Genomic DNA, 24,084 nt, shown 5'->3' on the forward strand with positions numbered 1-24,084 from the left:
ATTTTATAATCCGTGCCGGCTGACCTGCAAAGGGCAAGGTGTGGCATTTTTACATGTCCTCTGGGCTCCCCTATCTAATTATGTGAACCATTGGTAAGCGTGGTCACTTGGTTTGCACTGGGAACAGTGAATGTGCAGCTCAATGATGGGAAGCATCTATCCAGGAGACCTTTAAGCTCATGCAGCCAGCCCTTCCCTACTCTGCCAGGAGACGAGGTAGTCGATGGTCAGCTGGGACTTTTCCTGGTATCCTTCCTTCTGCTTCTAACCCTCTTGCTCATGGAACTTGTAAGGTAGTGCCTCGTCATTCGGCTCCGTGAGTCCTTGCTGCTCTATCTCTGGCAGTGGCTGCGCTTACAGCAAACACCATGATGGAGAATCTGCCGCTACTGGTGTGTACTGCGGGACGTCCCTGGAGAGGTGTGGGCTCCAGTGACCAGGAAAAACACACATAGTTCACTATATCAGTACTGGTTCCAGTACTTGCATGGCTCTCGCTTTATCTATGCTCAGCTACCATGGTTGGAGAGAAACCTCGTGAGCATCTAAGGCCCCCAAACATTTTCAGCAGCTTGGTCTCCCTGATAATGAAGGCATTATGCGTCCTTTCTGCAAACAAGGCATTCCAATGAGGAAACTTCTGGAGATCCATGACTACAGATGAAGAAGTGGAAACCTTTCATTGTTGAGGAAAATGTTGGCATTTTTAAGATTGGCTCCATATGGGCATGTGAGTGCAGACAATGGCTGGCTGTACTCACAAGAAGCCAAGATCGCTGACAGATCACAGTGCTCTAGATGTTACCTGGTTGTCAATAAAACTGAAATGGATGAAATTATTTCTCTGGGAATAGTGTGTTTGGCTGGCACCTCTGAAGCAGTGCAGAGTAGCAAGTGTATGGGACGATGGAGTTAAGCTGTAGCTAACTGCGGCAAAGAAGTTTTGAGTCAATGTAATCTTGGGGAGGTCAACACAAGCATGACAGCATGGTCGAAGAATCTCCTGCATATATCAGTGATGCCAACCTTGGATAGCATGAGCCAGCAAATACATTGTTCATCAGAGAGGTCCAAGTGCGATGCGGTGTGTCAGACACAATGAAGGGAGTCTCTACATCTACTTGTTGGGCACAAAGAGAGCACCCTGCAGGAGTCAGAGCAGGCTTAGAGCAGATGGGCACATCTTTACCTCCTGCCTCAAGTTTCCCGACCCACTCTGAGTTGTCAGTCATCGTAATAGCAATGCCTCCTGTAATGGAAGTGCTGTCAGATATCTCACCACTGAGGCAGCTACTGAATGAGCATCTCGACAGCTAAATATCAGAGGCAACACTCCCAGTTAGTTCTGTGGACCAGTGCCATCACAGCATCCGGTTAAATAACGTTAAGAGCAACAACACAATGAGAGGTGCTTCCAGTTCTACTGAAACTGATCTACAATGGTTGCAGATTGCAGCCTGAAGATCCAGTTTGTGTTGGTCAGGGCCGAAAAAGAGTGTTGCACTGGGAGTAATGTTACTGGCTATGCATGCAACACCAGAAAAGTACCAAGATTCCTGATGTCAGTCATGCATGGAAACATCTGGTTCCATTTCAAGACAGGTGCTATTTCATCCAGAAACGATGGCGAGCATAATCTACACTGGGTTAAGTGTGTTTCTGCCTGATTTGCAAATAACATTTGTATGACTTAACAGGAGTTAAGCTATACAGTTTCCAGGCTGAATTCTTTGAAAATATTACAAAAAAATAAAGGAATAATTCTTCTGGAAAATGTAATTGTTCTGGAATTGAAAACAATTTCTGCACCATTTCACCAGATTCTAATTAGTTCAGCATTAATTGATCCATTGTGAAGAGAAACGAATGAAAGTCTTGCAAGGGCAAGAGACGACTGATATTACGGAGTTACAATACTTAGCTGGAATCTTTATTATTGTGATTGATTGGATAAACAGGTAGATGACAATTGAGAAGGTAATTAAAACGTTGGAAATGTAAATGAGTAAAGTACAAAATCACTAAAGTTGCTGCTCACTCAAATTAAAATGTGATGAATTTCTGGAATTCTTTAAGTGAATCCACTTCTCTTAAGTGAATCCACTTCTCCCAATGGCATCAAACACTGTTCACAGATGGTAAAGGGTGAATGGGTGTGGGAATATGTGGCAATGACAGAAACAGTGAATGGATTGCTACTTCAGGCTTTAAACGTTTTATTCCAGTAAGGCAGTAATAGTTCACTTATCAGAGGCTGATGTAAAAACTTTGACAAGCAAACAAAGAATCGTCTGCACACACAAATAGCTTTGCAAGGATGGTAGCATGGATTTTTCATTTTAAACTGAATTTCAGCCAACAGCTCAATGCATTACCGGGATTACTTACAATCTATGAAATTCTCCAGGACATTAAAAAAAATCAGTATGTTGATACACCCAGATTATGTACTGTGTTCTGAACTGAAATAATTTCTAAAAGATATAACAATCTTATGAAGAAACTCAAGAGAGTGAGAGAAAAATGAGAAAGAGGGGTGAGCAAAGATGAGTGAGGGAGGTATGGTTCTGTAGGAGGAGATGTTTGAGGGCGGGAGAGAAACTGAGAAGTAGGGAGAGTTTTGACAGGAATTATAGAACACCATGCAGTACAGTTTGTCTTACTTACAATAATGGTAGGAGCTGCTGCCAGCACACAGTACAGGATGATTGGGGGGATAAAGCTGTCTTCTTCTGGTCCCGGGTAGGGCTTCAATAAGTCAGCATCCTGGCAGAAGAACCCCTGGACGTGCACCTCGAAGGTGTCCGTGCACTCAAAGTAATAGGCGAGCAGTACGGTCCCAGCCATTATGACGAGCTGAAAGTACAGCATAGTTAACATAGAGCGGAGCTGTCGTCACTGCTGAAACTGTCCTGCTGCCTCAGATGCTGTGTCCCATAGTGCAAGCTCCCTGCAGCATCTCAGCGATGCTTCTGCATCTGAGTGACATGCTCTCCCCTTTGATCCACCGCTTGCGTTAACCCTCTGGCAGATGACACAGATGAGTGCTTCATATGGGGATCCAGGGGCCAGGCAAGGGAACCAATGATTTCAGTCATCACTTTACTAAAAGACACCAGAGTGTCACTAATGATTAAGTGATCAAAGTTGACTACAAAAGCAATGTGTGCTCGAGTTAAACATCAAAATAGGCTCTATTTTTTTTATCAACCCACCTGTTTCCAGAGACATTAGGTTTTGGCAAATGTTGCAAATCTCAGTTCTCCACATTTCTGGGGTAATTAAAATGTGCTGTATTGTTGACCAGCTGTAACACACTCCCAAAGCTGCAGCAGAGAAATCAACCCCTGTTACCCACAAAATGCTGGAGTAACTCAGCAGGACAGGCAGCATCTCTGGAGAGAAGAAATGGGTGACGTTTTGGGTTGAGACCCTTCTTCAGACTGAACCTACAAACAGGCAACTCGATCTATCCCGTGACCCTGGTGGAGTCTTGGGAGTCACAGGAAAGAGGGTCCTGAATATTAAATTAGCACGCTGCAATAATTATCGTCAAAACAAATCGAGAAACATTGCTGAGTAAAATTTCACTAGATTCTTAGGAGGTTTAAAGGGGTAACACCTAACCTAATTTTGCAAATGAAAATCAGAAAAATACTTTTGGATTACTGGGAATCTGAAATAAAAATAGATAAATGCTGGAGATAATCAGCAGGTCAGGCAGCATCTGTGGATGGAGAAACAGAGGTCATGTTTCAGGTCAGTTCCAGCAAAGAGATGTTGAGCCAAAATGTTAATTCTGCTGAAGATAGACACAAAAAGCTGGAGTAACTCAGCAGGACAGGCAGCATCTCTGGAGAGAAGGAATGGGTGACGTTACGGGTCGAGACCCTACTTCAGACTGAAGAACTGAATTCTTCAAACTGAATTCTGCTTCTCTTTGATCAATGGTGTTTGCATGCTGTTTACAGCATTTTCTGAGGGTTTTCCCTAATTTTACAACTTCTATGAGAATTATTTTCACAAAAATAGAACAATATTGCACAGATTTGCGTTGAACTGCAATGCGCCTCCATTTATTCCACTGTCTCCCAACACTCCCAGTCACCCTGTTTCTTTGCCCTACCATGTACACTCATCTTCCATCCCCCAGTCCCTCAATTTCCTTTTATTCCCTTCTTTCTTATCCCTCCTGTCCTATTTCCACCTATAATCCTTCCCTCTGCCTTTACATTTCACTTCCCTTCTCCCTTTATCTTTATCATCCACTTTATCTCCTTTGTCATTTACTCCACCCATCTGCCAATTAAATCCGCCTCACCTGTATCCATTTATCATTTGCCAGCCACTGTCCTGACCTCACCTCTCTTTTCCACCTTCTCCCCGGCTCCCCTCATTCTACGATCAGTCTGAAGTAGGGTGCAGACCCGAAACTTTGCCTGTCCATTCCCTCCACAGATGCTGCCTGACATGCTAGGTACCTCCATCACTTTTTGGCTTTACATAAGCTTCCAGCATCTGCAGTTCCTTGTGTCTCCAGAATAAACGAGTTATTTGGCTCAACAGGTTCAATGTTGCTCAAAGAAAAATTCAAGTATTAAGATATAAAATGAACACATCAACTCAGTTTCAGCCAAAGGTCTGAGCTTCCTCATAAGGACAGCAGAAGAGCTTAGCGGAGGTAACTCATCACCTTCATTTAAGTGCATTTAGGAATAAGCAATAAATATTTGTCTTGCTTGAGATTCACTCATCTAAAGGACGAATTATAAAACTATCTCTCTACCTGCCTTTCCACTTTGAAGATTTCAAAGTATGTAAGAAATAGGCAGGAGGCGCTGATTTCACACTGCTTATTGCAACGGAGGAAGAAAGTTGGAAGAACCTTGTAATCAGCAAATTCTTCTCACACAGAGCCATCAACATCACCCTGACAGCAATTAAATTCAGCCTTTTGAAAGCAGCGGGAGATGCTTCACATAGACCCACCAAAGCAGAATAGTCTCCAGCCCATATTGAGCTGCAACATCCCTCATAAAATGTCACATCATCCTTTACTATGTTCCCAGGAAAGATGTGGGAGGAGTAGTATGTTTCCCATTGTCTACATCACCTGGTGATGGAGCATTGAAGAGTCATTTTTGTCAATGAACAGAGGTCTCAGCTAAATCCTAATTCATTAGCTTTGACTTTGGTCTATTTCTCTGCCTCTAGTATCGTGCACAGTGATAGGATTAACGACCTAATTGTGAAGGCACCCTCGATAGCAGCATCATAAAATGATTGAATTCATATAAGGGTGGCCGTGAAGGAATGTAAGTGGAGTTAGCTAAAATGAACCGGCAGATTAGTTTAAAGGATCAGTCAGTCAAGATGTAGAGGCAGACTTTTAAGGATATTTTTTTTTTAGAAAACACAGAATGAATACATCCAGCAAGGAAGAAGATTTTGCAAGGGGTGAGCCTTCCATTGTCATTAACTGGATAAGATAAAGGTAACGTGGACATAAGAAAAAAAACCATAATTGCTTAATCTGCATAATTGTGCAAATCCTGGGAGCAGGTTAGAAGATAGGCCAGAAAATAACAGAAACAGCTAAACATAACCAGTAGATTAAAAAAAGAAGGAAAGATTGGGCTTGGCTGAAATATCAAAGCAGATGGCAAGAATTTTGATAGTTATTTAAAAAAGGGTTAATAAAGCAAATGATGGTTCCATATTCACCAAGTTTAGGAAATTAATAATTGAAAACAAAAAGATGGTTGATGAATTAAAGATTTTTTTTTTTGCAACCGCCTTCACTACAGAGGATACAAATAGCCACGCAGAAATAGTTGAAAATCTGTAATCGGAAGGGGAAAGAATCAGGAAAATTGAAATATTTAAGGCAGTAGCGCCAAGCAAAATAAAGGAGCTGTAGGTTGATATATTTTCAGGTCCTGCTGGACTTTATCCCATGGTGTTAAAATAAATGACGATTGAGATCATCACACACCCTTCACACAAAGGGTGGTGGGTATATGGAACAAGCTGCCAGAGGAGATCGTTGAGGCAGGGACTATCCCAAGATTTAAGAAACAGTTAGACAGGTACATGGATAGGACAGGGTTTGAAGGGATATGGACCAAATGCAGACAGGTGGGACTAGTGTAGCTGGGACATGTTGGCCGGTGTGGGCAAGTTAGGCCGAAGGGCCTGTTTCCACACTGTATCATTCTATGACTCTATGAGACAGTGAATGCATTGTTTTTGAGTTTCATATAATTCAATTAGAGTGAAAAATAGCAGATGTAACTCTTTTATTCAAAAAGGGAGAGACTGAAAGCAATTAGCCTGACATCTGTCAGAAGGAAAATGTTGGATGTTATCACTGAAAGCGTTATAGTAGGGGATGTTGAAAACAAATCACGGTAAATAGGCAAATTCAACATGGTTTGTGGAAGGAAAACATATCCGACCAAATAATTGGAGTTCTTTGAAGATATGACATGAAGTCGAAGATAGACGCAAAGTGCTATAGTAACTCAGCGGGTCATTCAACATCTCTGGATAAAAATGATGGGTGATGTTTCAGGTCAGGAGCCTTCTTCAGACTGAAAGTGTAGTGGAGGGAACTGGAGGTAAGAAAAGGCCAGAATTGACATGAAGTCGATGGAGTGCACTTATACGCAGGCTTTTGATAAGGTGTCATTCCACAAGATTATTGCAGAAAGCAAAATTAACCATATGGAACCATTTAAAAGCAGCATGGATGTCATATGGATTAAAAAAATTATTTGGTACGTTTTTTAGTGATGAAAAACTTGGACCAAGATCACTAAAATTATAAGGGACACTTGTAATTTAAACTAATTTCTGTCTTGCAATTGAGAATCGGTTCCACTTCTTCATTCCTTAAATCTTTCATCTTCTCCCAGGGATTGCAGATAGTCTCTTATTAGGAGAATAGAGAAGTAATTAATAGTAATCGTTGAACAAAATGCCCTCCAGCTATGCAAATGTACTTGAAACTAATCTTATTCATGGGAGGATCTTTCCAATTCATTGAATCTACTTCATCTAATCGTTGCTAATCCTTCCGAACACTGTCATGTCACCAATCATATGTAGGTAGTAATATGTTAACATCGATAGGAGGTTGGTGGACTGGCAGAAAACTGAGAATGAGTGTAGATGAGTCTTTTCCTGGTTGGCAAGATATAATGCATTGTGTGTCACAGGGATCAATGCCAAGGGCTCAACCTCTTTACAATTTATGAAAATGATTTGGATGAAGGCACTAATGGTATGATTGCTCAGAAAGTAAGTTGTGGAGGGGACAGAAAGGGGCTATAAAGAGGTACAGGTAGGAAAAATGGGGATGCGAATGAAGCATAATGGGAGAAAATGTGATCTTGTGTATTTGGGTGGAAATTAAAATGAGTATATTCTCTAACTGTAGATGTTCTGCAGATTATTTTGTCCACGAGAAGTATGAGAGGGGACCAGGTTGAGACAAATAAGATCCCAAAGGGCCTTGACAGGATGCATGGGGGGAGACCTTCATGTGAGAGACCAGAGAACGTGTCACTATTCAAAAATAATATTAATTAATAAGACAAAGATGAAGTGAAATGTTTTGCTCTCAGATAGCTGCGGGACTTTGCAATGCTTCCTTAAAGCACATTTGAAGAAGGTGTTTGAATGTTTTAAAGACAGTGATAGATGGATAATGATTCAGCAAGAGAGAGAAAGGTTTCCACCAGTAAATGGGAATGTGGAGTTCAGATTACAATCAGATCAGCCATGATCTTATTAAATGGCAGAGCAACATTGAGGGTTGAGTGGCCTACTCCTGCTCCTAATTTATGTGTTCATTAATTTGTACATCCATTTACTAACCCAAAGATATGACAACACAGAAGACTTATCACAAACTGATCGACAAAGCCAAATAAAGTTCCAACTAAAACCCATAACCTGTAAAAAAAAAACCCTGGGGTTCATAATTCACTCACACCCTTTTCAAAAAAATGGGCCATAAATCAGGAATTCCTGCAGACAAAATAGACTATAAGTAAGAATGGAATGGAACCATTTACAAGCAACATGGTTTTTTTGAATTATTTGGTGCATTTTCCAGCAATGAAGAATCAGTGAAAAACTTGGACCAAGATCACCAAATTATAAGATAATTTAAATTACTTTCTGTCTTGCAATTGAGAATCGGTTCTACTTCTTCATTCCTTAAATCTTTCATCTTCTCCCAGGGATTGCAAATAGATTCTTATTAGGAGAATACCGACGTATTTAATAGAAATCGTTGAACAAAATGCCCTCCAGCTATGCAAATGTACTTGAAGCTAATCTTGGGAACCTAATCCAATGGGAGGATCTTTCCAATTCACTTAATGCACTTCATCAAAATGTTGCCTCCGAACACTCACGTCACCTTCTATCTGTGTTATTTTCCAGTCCCCTTTCACAAAGACCTCAGGCCAAACATTGCAGAGAAATGTATGGGTTTTTGCATTAAAAGGAGTGCATTTAATATCATGCTCAGATTTCATGGTTGATGCATTTTGTTAATTAAACAGCACAAAGTAATATTTAGGCTTTCAAACTGACCACTCTCACAACATGACACCAATAGCTATCTCAGCAGTGAATCCACTTTGCTTTGCAAAAACTGAAGGACTCCCTCTTCAGAGGTCATAGATACTTTTATTAATGAACAATCAAGCCCTGCCAACATCCATGATACCAAGGCACTTCCACTTCCACTCATTGCACCTCTTGAGTTGACAGTAACACCTGTTTCCCAGTGGAATGCTATTTAACCATCCCTTGCTGTTAATCTTTCTGCAAATGTTAGCCCCTGATGGCGCAATAACATCAGACCCATTCCGCCGTTTATTTTCCATGGTTCTGCAAATGATTTTTCCTCAAGCACCTATCCAAATCTTTTTGGGAACGTGGAGAAATTCAATTTCCACCACTATTAGCAGCAGTTAGCTACAGAATATAATCCCTGTCGGCATCAAGACTTTTTCATCATATAGCCTTGTGAATTTTCCCATCATTTTAGACACCTGTCCCCATCCATTTATCCCTCGCTTTTATTCGTCATTGCTTCCACCTTCTAATATTTCATCAGAATTTGGGAGGCCAGGTCTTGTCTATGCCAACTCTCAGAACATCACCATCAAACGTTCCCATGCAATCTAACCTTCCAACGCCTCCTTATCCTGCAGAACTTTATCAGATTTCTTGCTGAAATCCATTTAGATTACATCTATGCCCCTTCCCTCATTAACCTTCTTGGTTATTTCTTTATATGTATTTGGATAATACATGTATAGGGAAGATTTAGATGGATATGGGCCAATGATGGGCAAATGGGACAAGCTTATCTGGGGCATCTTGGTCAACATGGACAAGTTGGGCCGAAGGGCCTATTTCCACATGGTATGATTCTACAATTTTATGACTCTAAGCCTCTCTACTTCTCCATAGTCTTCTCGTTCAGGTTGTCCTTTAGTGCCCTGGTATCAAACATGGTGACAATACTCACATCTCTAAGATCAGGAGACCTTTACAAGGTTGATGGCAATGAATGAATATAGCTCTTTCCTCATGTATCATTCGGATTGCATTTGGAATGCGCTGTAAGAATGGAATGGGATAAGGAAAGTGCCGGGGATTGGAGGGGGTTGAAAGCACAAAACCAGGTAAGCATCAGTCCCTGAGGATGTCCACATCTCTGTGACCAAGAGCACGATGCACTTTGAGAAGCACAAAATGTACGTTGGAGATCCATCCCCATATGCTACTCGCCCAGGGCTGTTCCTGCAAGTTTCATTGCTCAGCAACAGGGAGGCAGCTGTTTACCAAGGAATGCATTTGATGAGAATAATGATCACACCAGACTAATTACGATCTCCCAGGAAACACGGATGGCACGCTAAACCAAAAGAACAGTGGTCCATGATTGTTCTACGCATCCTTATCTAACAGACATGCAGAGGCAGCAGCCCTGCAGTTGAACTAATCTTTAAGTTTGATCACGATGGTCCCATTTTAAGTTTAAAAATTGTCCAGTGGTGTTCCCAGTATTTAGAGAGTCACGACTCAGTAATAGCACTCTTGCATCTGGAGACATGTGGACCGTGGGATCCCATCCTAGAAATGGAAGCACAGAACTCAGTCACTCTCCTCGAGGAGTGCCTTTCACATGAACCGTTCAGCCAATGCCAGTAAGGAGTAGAAGAAATGGTCTGATCCCCTTAAAGTGGTCTGATGCCCTGGTTAATATGATTATTCAGGCAACATCTGTAAAGGAGATTACCAGGTCATAATGTTATTCCAGATTCTGGGTGTTCCTGTGTGCAAATTGGCAGCTGTGTTTCAAATACTACAACAGTACAAATTCAGGGGTATTTCAATGGAAGGTCCAGTGGTTGCGAAAGAAGTCACAAAAATACTAATTTCATCCAAACATCACACCCCATGTGCAATATGACAACGCTGCTTGCCAATGAAGAAGGGTCTCAACCTGAAATGTCACCCATTCCTTCTCTCCAGAGATGCTGCCTGTCCCGCTGAGTTACTCCAGCATTTTGTGTCTATCTTCTATTTAAACCAGCATCTGCAGTTCTTGCCTACACAATAAGCAGCCACTAGTATATTGGCACAAGTCACCAAGAACCAATGCTTGTGCATTATTCTGCATGGCATGTTGCATGTCAAGTTTAATTAAACTTCACCTTGTTAATGCTTGATGATTTCTTCACTGAAGTATTAATGATTATTCCATTATTAAATGATAAATCGGCAATGATTGTCAAGGTCTGTCTGTCAACATTCCTACCACTGACAGGGGCAATGAACAATGGATAAATAAATAAATATATACTGTCTAAAATCCTAAGGCCAAAATACAAACGAAAAGATTGAACTTTTTCTAAAGCAGATTCCAAGACCTCAGGATGTCCAAAGGCAATGAAGCACCTTTGAAGTGCTGTCATGATTGTAAAGTAGAGAAAAGTGGTTGTGGTGGAATCATAGCAAGTCTCAGAAGAAGTACACTGAAAACCAGTAAATGTGATTTAATACAGCTGAGAAGAGATAAATATTTGTCAGAATGCCTGGGAGAATTCGACTCTTCTTCAAAATAATGCCACGGGATTGCACATTTACAAGTGAGAAGACAAATAGTGCCTCGGATTAACATCATCTCCAAACGCTTTCTTAAGCACTGCACTGCATCATCAGGCTTGATCGTATTTGATCAAGACTCCAGCTAAATGCTTAGACCCCTCTCTCAGGGATAAGAATGAGCAGACATCACCAGCTACCACCACTAAACAATTTCTTACCTCCCCAGATTCAACTGAAAATAGGATTCAATAGCATTGTCACGGATTCTAAAAGGCTTTTGAGGAAGAATACATACTAAGTTTCCCACAAAGGCAATTGAGTAAATGTAATCTCAATGACTCTAAATCAACATTGAAGTTACAGCAATAATTATGCCGAGGAAGCACAATTTTGAATTCTCAATCTGAAAGCTGGCTGTTTAAAAACCACTTGAGAAAAATGAGTTAAGGGGATTTCTTATAGTTTAGTAAATGAGGCTTGGCTTTATCACATTAGCCCAGAAAAATTAAATCAATTTTCAACCTCTAAAATGGTGCCATGATGATAGTGCCCTTACAGCACTCAGACTTTATGCCATGCCAGCTCCAGCTAGCTAGATAGAAACAAAGAAAACATGGAAAAATAGGTGCAGGAGTAGGCCATTCGGCCCTTCGAGCCAGCACCGCCATTCAATATGATCATGGTTGATCATCTAAAAGCAGTACCCCATTCTTGCTTTCTCCCCATATCCCTTGATTCCTTTAGCCCTAAGAGCTAAATCTAACTCTCTCTTGAAAACATCCAGTGAATTGGCCTCCACTGCAATCTGTAGTAGAGAATTTCACAGATTCACAACTCTCTGGGTGGAAAAGTTTTTCCTCATCTCAGTCTTACATGGCCTACCCCTTATTCTTAAACTGTGCCCCCTGGTTCTGGGCTCCCCCAATATTGGAAACATTTTTCCTGCATCTAGCCTGTCCAATCCTTTAAGAATTTTATATGTCTCTATAAGATCCCCTCTGATCCTTCGAGATTCCAGTGAATACAAGCCCAGTCGACCCATTCTTTCATCATATGTCAGTCCCGCCATCCCGGGAATTAAACTGGTGAACCTAAGCTGCACTCCCTCAATAGCAAGACGTCCTTCCTCAAAGTAGGAGACCAAAACTGCACACAATACTCCAGGTGCGGTCTCACCAGGGACCTGTACAACTTCACTGTCTGCTGTACCTGCATGCTGTTCTAACTCTTAAGGCTAAGCCTCACTGAAGAGATGTATCAGTACGTGCGCTACTGCAGGAGTGCTCCACTGTGAGAGGGCATGTATGCCCAATGCACTGTTGTACATAGAAATGTTGTTCTCTACATTAGAATTCCCAGGATTCCAATATACAGATGACATGACAATTTGAGGCTCCATTTGTTGATGGCAGCATTTCTTCCTAGTATTTTATCCTAGCATCAAAAGAAGACACATCACTATTTGTGGAATCTTGCTGAGCGTGGACCGGTTGCTGAATGTCCCGTGCTACGAGAATAACCATGCTTCAGAAGCGCTTAATTGGCTGTAAAGGATTTTGGGATGTCCTGAGGTCACCTAATGTGCTTTATAATAACTTAAATCCTTCCGCTTATGATGTATGTCATTGAATTTAGGCAGACCTTTCGCTAAAAATCATAAACAGAGTCAAATTGCTTCATTTTTTCCACCCATTGAGATAAAGAAGCAAATAATATGATTATTAAAATAATTAGAGACATGGCGATTGTGTTCCGATTCAAAGTGTTATTTCCTCTATTGTCTGTTGCTCCTAAAACCACTGACTTGCCAAAATTAATTTAAGTCAAACCTTTCACTGCACATGAATGCAACCCCTACAGGTACAGGTGCTGGCCAATCTGAGGGTTCGACTCCCAGGACTAATCTCTATGGTCGCTACAACAGACAGCTCAGGGAGTTTATGCTTTTCTCCAGTGGCATTCTTTAAGGCAATTGGCTGCAGATGGTCATAACATAAATTGGGCTTTAAAGCCTTGTTTGTCCAAGTCTAAGAAACATTTTCAAGGGTTGTTGCTAATGAGAGAGTTGGGGAGGAAGAAGTGTTGTCAAACATAACCTTTCTTCATCCAAAATTTAATAAAGCTGTCAAGTAACTTACAAGGGAGGCAGGCGAGGTAAATAGATTAATTGGGTTTGAGAGGCAATCAGATGAGTTTCTGCAGAGAGTTAGAAAGAGAGAACAGAAGAATGGAAAAAGAGAATAGAGGAGACAGAGAGAGATAAATGGAAAGAGAATGCAATGAGGGAAGAAGCAAAGAGAAGCTAAAAAGAGCAAGGGAGAGGCAGAGAGAGTGAAAGAGAGAGAAGATAATAGTGTACGAGAAAGGGAGAGGAAATAAGACTGGAAACAATAGTGAAAGGATGAGAAAACAAGAGAAGAAAATGTCTATGTGGGCAAAAGAGAGAGAAAGTGAAAGAAACCAAAAGAAAAACGAGGGAGTATGCAGGTGAGTCTGTCTGTGGGCCAGAGAGAGTGAGATGGCAAATGGCAGAGATTGTGCAGAGCACCTGTGCAATGGCGAGAAGGAGACAGATGAACAGAAAGACTGAGTAGAAGTGCTAAAGGATTGAGCAAGGATGAAGCTAGGGACGCTGAAACATCAGGATAGGACCCTTTGACCTTTTCCTATCCCTACAATATTCTCCTGCCTGCTGTTATTACTTTGCCCTTTCCTACATGATCTGCTTCAGATGAAATCAATACTTCTACAGATTATAAGAGAATGATCACTTTAGTCAGCTACAGATTGATAAGAGAAGGATCCCTTTGTAACAAATCAATTCATGTGTTACCTACCACTGACTACATTCTTCTGGTGGTCAACAGCAAGCTTCGGGCTTGTTAATTTGACATGGTTAACAGCTAGGTCAGGGTCAGCGACGGCTTACTAAATTGTGCATTTACCTCCCTGTCGGAATGTTATGGATTCAAATCCCACTGCAAGGCTTGAATACAGAAATCTAGGTTGATATATAAAGCACTAGATTTGTCAATTACACTGCCTCACAGATGAGGCAGAGCTCATCTCCCTTTGTTGTGTCAAGGCAAATCTGTGTCAAAGCAAATCTGTGTCTTCACTGACAGCCATTCTCCACAGTAAGTCTTTCATCTGATGTAGAATTGCTGGAAGCTCCCAGCAGGTTTCTGCGGCAGAATTGCGGCCTCACTTCATTCAGGTGTTGAAATCTGTTTCAATAGTTCTGTTGAGATGTTGACTGGAGGACATGGGTTTAAGGTGAAGGGGAAAATATTTAATAGGAATCTGAGAGGTAACTTTTTCACACAAAGGGTGGTGTGTGTATGCAACAAGCTGCCAGAGGAGGTAGTTGAGGCAGGGACTATCCCAACGTTTAAGAAACAGTTAGACAGGTAGACGGATAGGACAGGTTTGGAGAGAGTTGGACCATAGGCAGGCAGGTGGGACTCATGTAGCTGGGACATGTTGGCTGCTGTGGGCAAGTTGGGCCGAAGGATCAGTTCCACATTGTATCACTCTATGACTATGACTATATCAACAAGCCGGCAAGGAGCTGGGGCTGGAAGTTCGTACCGTTGGCCAAGCTGCCCTTGGTTGGCCAAGCTGTACTGTTGACCAAGCTGTCCTTGGTTGGCCAAGCTGTACTGTTGGCCAAGCTGCCCTTGGTTGGCCAAGCTGGACTCACAGAATGGTGGCTGCCATACATTGTGTACTGAAAATGAAGTTCCACAGAACTGAACTTCAACAGTGGTGATGAATCTGTGGAATTCTTTGCCACAGAAGGTTGTGGAGGCTAAGTCAATGAATATTTTAAAACAGTGATAGATAGATTCTTGATTAGTACGGGTGTCAGAGGTTATGGGGAGAAAGCAGGAGAATGGGGTCAGGACGGAGAGATAGATCAGCCATGAGTGAATGGCGGAGTAGACGATGAGCCAAATGGCCTAATTCTGCTCCTATCACTTGTGATCTTATGACCTTATGAACAGCAGGAGTTCAACAGCCAGCAGCTATTGCATCGCACATTTAGTACCAGCAAGTAGGTGCTAATTTCTCCTTTTTGTTTATTACAACCTTCCTGCTTCATGCATCAGTTTCGTGTAACTCCTGACTACAGCGACCAATGTCTTTCAATACTCGGCCTTCTGAAGACACCTCCAGTACCAGGGGTGAGGTTTGAACCAGGGACGGGGCAGCTGTGAGGCAGTAATTCTACAAGCTGTGCCACAATGCCATCCATTCACATTGCCCAGGGGACTGCCAGGAGGTAAATGGATGAAGCTAAAGTGACCACTGCAACATAATATTTGCAAGATGAGGGTCAGTAGTAACAAAAAAGATTACCATTGTAACACATGTTCATCCAGGTTCACAAAAGCCTGTCCAAATTTCATCAAAATAGATTAACATTTGGTCAATTCCATGACTTACTGCCTTTGTTCTACAGAGTATGGGTCAGCTTATGGCTCATATGGTTCTACTCTTGCTTTTCAAGTTCAACTCTGAAAACATGAATGGAGTAATCTGGGCTGACTGTCAAAGTATGGTATTTATAAGATCATAAGGCCATAAGACATAGGAGTAGAATTCCACCCATCGAGTTTGCTCTGCTATTTGATCATGGCTGATCTATTTTTCCCTCTCAAACCCATTCTCCTGCCTTCTCCCCATAACCTTTGACACCCTTACTAATCAAGACCCTTTCAATTTCTGCTGTAAAAATACCCAATGACCTGGCCTCCACAGCCATCTGTGACAATGAATTCCACAGTTTCACCACCCTCCGGCTAAAGAAATCCATCCTCATCATTCTAAAGTAAGCCCTTTTATTCTGAGGCTGAGCCCTTTGGTCCTAAGGCAGGTCGGGCAGCATGTGTGAAAAGAGAAAGTGGGTTGAGGTTTTAGCTCTGGGACCCTTCATCAGAGTCGGGAATGAAAATATATTTGTTTTCAGCAGCGGAGAAAGTGGGAGAGGGAGGGGTGGGACAAAGGGAATATCGCGGATTGGGAGGAACATAGAAACAGAAAATAGGTGCAGGAGTAGGCCATTCGGCCCTTCGAGCCTGCACCGCCATTCAATATGATCATGGCTGATCATCCAACTCAGTATCCTGTACCTGCCTTCTCTCCATACCCCCTGATCCCTTTCGCCACAAGGGCCACATCTAACTCCCTCTTAAATATAGCCAATGAACTGGCCTCAACTACCTTCTGTGGCAGAGAATTCCACAGATTCACCACTCTGTGTGAAAAAAAACTTTCTCATCTCGGTCCTAAAAGACTTCCCCCTTATCCTTAAACTGTGACCCCTTGTTCTGGACTTCCCCAACATCGGAAACAATCTTCCTACATCTAGCCTGTCCAACCCCTTAAGAATTTTGTAACTTTCTATAAGATCCCCCCTCAATCTTCTAAATTCTAGTGAGTACAAGCTGAGTCTATCCAATCTTTCTTCATATGAAAGTCCTGCCATCCCAGGGATCAATCTAGTGAACCTTCTCTGTACTCCCTCTATGGCAAGAACGTCTTTCCTCAGATTAGGAGACCAAAACTGTACGCAATACTCCAGGTGTGGTCTCACCAATGCCCTGTACAACTGCAGCAGAACCTCCCTGCTCCTATACTCAAATACCCTGCTATGAATGCCAACATACCATTCGCTTTCTTCAATGCCTGCTGCACCTACATGCCTACTTTCAATGACTGGTGTACCACGACACCCAGGTCTCGTTGCATCTCCCCTTTTCCTAATCGGCCACCATTCAGATAATAATCCCAGGAACCAAATGATAGTTAATCATATCAGTGCATCTGATGTCATGTATGGGACAGAACAGGTGGGGATGGCAGTTTATCCACTGTGAATAGCAGCAATGCAGAAAATGTGAATTTATAGCTATCCAATGTGGTTTCAAGGGCGGGTGGAGGATTGATTCAATCCCAGTCAGTTACACCTGCTTTTGTAAACCAGCTTCTGCAGTTCCTTGTGTCTGTCTTTGGCTTAATGGCAGGATATATACACCACCATCTCCCATCTGCCCATCTGTATCATTGCCACTATACGCAGCTTTTATTTAATGCCCTTATTTCCCTAAAGCAGCATTAGAGAGTTTGACCATTAATTTCCTGAGACTCCAAGCCAACCCTTAAAGGGGTGTAGGCCCCAGCTGAGATTTAGTAATGACACTGTTGAAGCGTGAGGCACATTACAGCTGTATACTGAGTGGTTTTTTGTCTTGAGGAAAACAGACCTGTGTGGTAGGTTCATGATCAAGAGACTGGCTCCAGAAGGATGAGTAAGGCTAATAATTGACATGACATGGTGGGAATGTGAGTGGGAGAAGGGATGGCCCAAAGGAAAAGGAAATGAAGGAGAGACAGGCACACCTCCCACAGTTCCCACATGATACAAACATAAAGATAGCAGTCACAGTGAATGTGGAATCCTGTCATGTTCCCTATCCTTTTAACCCCACAATGCTGCTTGTTGCCATACCTGCCCTATTTCCTTTCAGATCCTCCCTGATTTATTTCTGGTTGCACAATAATTTCTGTCAGACACGTTTAAAGGGAGGCTGGATAAGCAGACAGGTGTGCAAAGGGGACATCTTAATCTCAGAGATGACAAATAGACATCAGAGATATCAATAGACAGCGATGACAATGGGTAGGCAGAATCTTCTGCAAGTATAAACTTCAATATCGGTGAATGGAGCTGACTGACCTGTTTCTGTGCTGTAAAGGTCTTTATGCAACAATGTAATTAATCCACATAATGTTCCAAACACACATGGTTCAATTGGAGGAAAGCATTGTTCCATAAATAATGCCTGCAAATCCCATCAGCCCACTGGTACCGTTACTCGACTTTGAATATTGGATCATCCATTAATGAACTGATTTCCACAACTTGCATTAAAATGATTAGCCAGCTGTGTTTCCAGGAGCTCTGAGTTGACGCCTCAATCATTGACCCATTAATGATGACAGCCTCACATCATAAGATAATTAACCCAAGGGGTTAATTCTTGCATTCTGCAGTTTATGAAAGTTTCTATTAAAGTTTGAGGTAAGTCCAACATGGAGCAGTCTGACTGAATCCTAATTGAATGAAACTGGTATATCCAATGACCTGCCCCCACGGGGAAGGCATGCTGTTCAATCTCTGATCTAGCTACAGTGCCATGAGGTCATAAGAAGTAATAATAGGTTATGGAATCACTCAATGAAGAAGTGGCACATGAGGCAAATATGGAGTGTGCTGCTTTATTGAAAGCGCTGTTTCATTCCACACTCCCGCTCTTTCTCCACACACAATATTTCCAACACAAGGTTTTTAACCAGTTTCTACTTGATAAGTGTAAGTGTGATAAAACACTTTATAAACTGCAATTTGTCTTGGGACATCCTGAAATGGAAGTGCAAGATGCTCTTTGCTCATCATTGGAAACTTGGCTCACAGTTTGTGCACAGTATCTTCAAGCAATATTGATTGAGGGACACATTTTGGGAAAGGCACCAGGGAGAGATGAGATAACTTCCTCACTTTTCTCCAACATAACATTGTGATATCGATTGCATTCACAACACACGATAAATGAGGCTGAGGTTTGACATCTTATATACGAGATGTCATTTCCAACAGCTGAGCACATGGCATCGAATTTCTGGACATCGACAGACTGGATTTCTGTCCTTTGAACTCTGAAGTAGGACTTGAATCCACAACTTTCTATCGCATGCGTGATTACCAGGCACTAATCCATTGTTGACATTTCATGAAATTATCATTGCTGCATTTAAGGGCAAGGTACAACCACAGATGGTGGAAGAATGAATGCAAGCATATGTCGATTGGCATAAATATAATGGGGATGAGAGAAGCTTCGTGTGGAGATGGAAAGGATTGCTTTAATGGCCTATTGCACAGTAGATCTGATGAAAAATTTGGTCAACCCTAACCTTCCTTAAGACTTCGCTACACCTTATATCTTGGACATATTTTGAAGGAAAGTAAGCCTAATTGAATAATATTCAACTAGATCCAGCTAGACTTACCTCAGTACCCAGACTCACTGCCTGCAATGCCTGCACACCTGCATTTAAGTTGACTGTACTGCCCGCCCCTCTATATCTACGATCAACCTTTGGCTTCATATAGAGCACCTCATTGTACAGCAATGTGAACTCTTTTCAATATCTCCAAGAGCAGATACATATTTTTTAAACTAATTAAGAAATAAACATGATTAAAATATTTTTTAATGAATTTAATTAGAAACAGATCAAAATGCAAAAAAAATCAAAATTTCAAAGATCAAAAGCAGGGCGGGACAATGACACAACAGTAGAGTTGCTGCCTTACAGTGCCAGAGACCAAGGTTTGACCCTGACCATGGGTTCTGCCTGTGCGGATTTTGCACATTCTATCTGTGACCACGTGGGTTTTCTCCGGGTGCTCTGGTTTTCTCCCACATTCCAAAGACATTTGTAGGTTAGTTGGCATCTGTAAATTGCCCATAGTGTATAGGTTTACCATTGCGTACGGGTGATGGTTGGTTGGCACAGATTCAGTGGGCCGAAGGGCCCTTTTTCAGGCTGTATCTCTAAACTAAACTAAACTTAAAATAAAGGAACACTAACTTGCATTTAACGTTATCAGCAGAATCCAAAAGATGGGTCACTGCCTGTAGTTCAGGCCTGCCTGGTGTGAAACTGAGGACCTGGGGGTTCAGCTAAAGTTCACCTAATCTTTCTGCTAGTGCCCACTGAGAGGTACAATGGTAATTCCACTGAAGTGGGACGTTGGATGTGCCTCCAATTGACCTCCAGCTCAAGGAGTCATGGGGAGATAAAGTACAGAAACGGGCCCTTCAGCCCACCAAGCCAATCAACTTTTTATTCCCTTTACATTCCCGTCAACACCCCGTAGATTCCACTCCTCACCCACAGCCAACAATGTCCAATCAGCCCTGCAACACACACTTCCCTGGGATGTGGAAGGAAATCCACACGGTCACAGGAGGAACATGCAAACTCCATGCATGTGCGTGTTCACACTCCCTCCCAAGTAAAAAAACACGCAAACCTCCCTGCGAGGATATTGGTTCCCCGTCACTTCAAGTGCAACCCGCCCCTTTTGTGCAGGTCCCACCTGCACTGGAAGTGAGCACAGTGATCCATATATCTGTAGTTCCTTAGCCACATATTGAATTGCGCTATCTTTCTACTTCTTGCCTCACTGCCTTGTGGCACAGGGAGTAACCCTGAGATTATGGCTCTGGAAGTCCTGTTTTTTAAGATACTACGTAACTCGCTAAAATCTCTTGCATGCCCTTGTCTCCCTATGTCATTTGTACCAATATGGAGGTACCATGACCTCTGGCTGCACACCCTCCTCTCTCAGAATAGCGGCACAGTGGTGCAGCGATAGATTGCCACCTTACAGCACCAGAGGCCTCGGTTCAATCCTGATCATTTGTGCAGTCTTTGTGGAGTTTGCCTCAGACCTACTCTGATTTCCTCCCACATCCCAAAGACATGTGAATTGCTCTGTTAATTGGCCATGTAAATTGCCCCTCGTGTGTCGGTGAGTGATAGAATCAGGGGAGATTTGAATGTGGGGCAATAAAAAAGAATTAACATGGAATTTTTTATAAATTGGTGGTTCATGGCAGCATGGATTTGGTGGGCCAAAAGACCTGTTTCCATGTCTTTATGACTGTATCATTAATAAAAATCCTTAATTCTTCCTCAGTTCTGAAGAAAGTTCTCTGACCCGGAATGTTAACTCTGTTTCTCTTTGAATGGATACTGCCTGACCTGCTGAGTGTTTCCTATATTTTCTACTTGAAGCTAAATCCTGGGACGACACCGTGGCACAGCAGTAGAGGTTCTGCCTTATAGTGCCAGAGACCCTGGTTCAATCGTACCGACGAGTGCTGTCAGTACAAAGTTTTCATATTCCTCCTGTGACCACATGGGTTTCCTTCGGGTGCTCCGGTTTCCTCCCACATTCCAAAGATGTGCAGGTTTGTAGGTTAATTGGCCTCTGTAAAATTGTCCCTCGTGTGTAGGATAGAATTAGTGCATGGATGATCGCTGGTCAACATGGACTCGGTGGGCCGATGGGCCTGTTTCTATGCTGTATTTCTTGCCCTTGGCATCCCTGTGGGAAAGGTGATCAGTGAACCAGCAGCAACAGTCTACATATGAGACCTCAGAAGAGGGGCAGACAGTCAGTTCAGTAGGTCCGTGGATGAACAATGGAAGCTGTTACGCAGTTGTCAGGAAGCACTCCCAGACCTCGTGCTGAACTTTGAAGCGTCCTGAACAATAGATGGCTTTCACACAAGAACAGTTTCCTTTCTCAATCGTGTAGTTCAGGTCTATCCCAACCAGCCCCCATCCAGGCTGGGACGTGAGGTCAGGGGCTGGAAGGTCAGGCCAGACCACTGTGCAATTTCTCAGTTCTTGTCTCATGCCTCTGAATTCTCAGTTTTCAAACCAAACGATGGAAGGATGATGGATGTACCAGCTGCCAAAAGTCACGGGAAGAATGCCTTATTAACATGATTGCAGCAAGCAAGTTCCTGAACTTAGGAACCTCTTCACTGGCTGGATTAAAGGGGCTTTGTAACTCTGCTGGGTTCCAGTGTGATCATGCTGTTACAACAGCCTGATCCAAAACCTTTGCCTGAAGTGACATCTCATTAACTACTCAAGTAACTTTGTGCATCTTCTTCACAGTTTTCTGCTTTGTTTAAGACAACAGCATTTGCTTGGCGGTTTGCACAGACTGCGATATCGCTGCCCAATTTGAACAAAAATATACCGATGGACATTGTCAAATGTTAATTTAAACTTTGTGCTTTCGCAAAATATTAACCTTGTGCGCTCAAACTGGGAATGAAAACATGCATTCTTTACGAACAGGACAAGGGTGATCTTAGCAAAGGCAAGCAATGTTATCTAATTAGGAAGTAGATGCTGAGGACTTGGAGAAGATTAGTTAAAAAGTGCTCAATTGAAATTTTAAATAATGGATCTTTGAAAGTTAAAAAGTGTATAAATCTGTACTTTGTGCAGTATATGTTTACTGTTGCATGCTACAGAGACAAAGGCCATGATTTTTTTACTATCCCTAAACTGATGGTAATTGATGGTGTTTACAGTAACATGAACGTGTTTCTATCTATATTTTTTGAAGATCCTTGAAAGCACAAATTTCACAAAACCAACTAAGGTATCTTATCTTTATGACTGAGCAGGAACCAGAAGTACATTTAAGAAATAGGAAGATCAGACTTGTGGCTAGACTCCTAAATTGAATGCAGGCTTCCTCCAGGTGATAATAGGTGATAATCATTAAAAACAAAAGAGACATCAGCTCTGTTTCGTGCGGAATTTACAACTGGGAGTAAACACAATACACAATTCTAATCTCTAACCCAACAATTCTCACCAACTTCTACCGATGCGCTGTGGAAAGAATTTTATCGGGGTGCATCACAGCATGGTTTGGGAACAGCTCCATCCAGGACCGCAAAAAATTGCACAGAATTGTGAAAGCAGCACAGACCATCACACAAACCAACCTCCCTTCTATTGACTCCATTTATACCTCACGCTGCCTCGGCAAGACCAGCAGCATTATCAAGGACGAGTCGCACCCTGGCCACTCCCTCTTCTCCCCTCTCCTATTAGGCAAAAGGTATAGAAGTGTAAAAATGCACATTTCCAGATTTAGGGACAGGTGCTTCCCAGCTGTTATTAGGCAACTGAACCATCCTATCAACAACTAGAGAGCAATCCTGAGCTATTATCTACCTCATTGGATATCGTTGGACTATTTGTGATCGGACTTTACTGGACTTTATCTTTCAGTAAACATTATTCATGTTATTCCCTTTATCACGTATCTATACACTGTGGATGGGTTTTTTTTTCGCTGACTGGTTAACACGCAACAAAAGCTCAGCTTCAGTTACCTGGTGGGACCACCACTTCTTTGTCGCAGCTGTTCCAACCTCTGCATTTCAGAAATGGCAAAACAGATACCACCCAAAATTCATGGGCATTCATTAACAAATAGGGATAGGTAATATAGCTTTGAATCTTTAAAAGAATAGGATTTGTTATGCTGTCCATGAAATACTGGCTTGTTGCTGCATGCCTAGCTATTTCACTGATATCTTTTATAAAGGAAAATCTGTCACTCTTACCCAGACCCACACCTATGTGGTTGTCTCTGAACTGCTTCCTGCAATGACCCAGCAAGCCATTGGTTCAGGAGGAACTAGAGATGGGGCAGGAGTACAATGTCCATGCCAGCGCCTCACATGTCCAAAGAATGAACTGTAAGTAAATCTGAGGTTTTCCAAACTTAGCTCCGACCTTTTCCTGGGCAAAAGCAATCTAATTTGGCAGCAATATTGCAAGTTACCACATTTTATGCTGTTTACCCTGGAGGTAACAATCTATTTCCTTCAGTAGGTTCCTGGCTTCTGGCAGGCTTATTGGGCATGAAGACCTGAGGCCTAAATCATGGCTGAAATGTTCAGCTGAAGTCAGCCATGCTGCATGAGCAAACTCCTTCACCATCACAGTCCCTCCTTCTGTAGCTCTGCCTCTATACATCCACCATTGGTTGATTGATTGCCCAGTCCTCCAGTGCACTCTCTTATGGAAATGCAAGATGGCACAGCTTTAAAGTGAAAGGAAGAAGTTTTTAAAGGTGTCTTAGGGGTAGTTGGTTCTTATATGGAGCGTGCTGCAAGAAAAGGTGGCAGGATCAGATACATTTACTGCATTTAAGAGGCTTTTGTACAGGACATTTAAATAGGCAAGGCATAGAAGGAAACGGTCCTAACAGACGAACAGGATTAGTATCGATGTGCTAAAAGACCAGTAGAAGCATGGTGGGCT

General features: G+C 42.3%; 1 protein-coding gene across 11 annotated transcripts in view; it reads right to left on the minus strand.

Annotated features, from left to right (window-relative positions):
• Positions 1 to 24,084, minus strand: part of plppr1 (phospholipid phosphatase related 1) — a 78,110-nt gene that overhangs the window by 34,498 nt on the left and 19,528 nt on the right. For 10 of the 11 annotated variants that reach the window (XR_013547118.1, XM_078396884.1, XM_078396880.1 and 7 more), the window contains exon 3: positions 2,668 to 2,856. The exons of the other annotated variant lie outside the window; for it this stretch is intronic. Coding sequence is in view for 9 of the 10 variants with exons in the window: in XM_078396884.1 (XP_078253010.1) it covers positions 2,668 to 2,856 (189 nt within the window). In the remaining variant the exon portion in view is untranslated. The remainder of the gene's footprint in view (positions 1 to 2,667; positions 2,857 to 24,084) is intronic. 11 annotated transcript variants of the gene reach the window in all.

The sequence above is a fragment of the Rhinoraja longicauda genome, chromosome 3, assembly GCF_053455715.1.
Source record: "Rhinoraja longicauda isolate Sanriku21f chromosome 3, sRhiLon1.1, whole genome shotgun sequence".
NCBI lineage: Eukaryota > Metazoa > Chordata > Chondrichthyes > Rajiformes > Arhynchobatidae > Rhinoraja > Rhinoraja longicauda.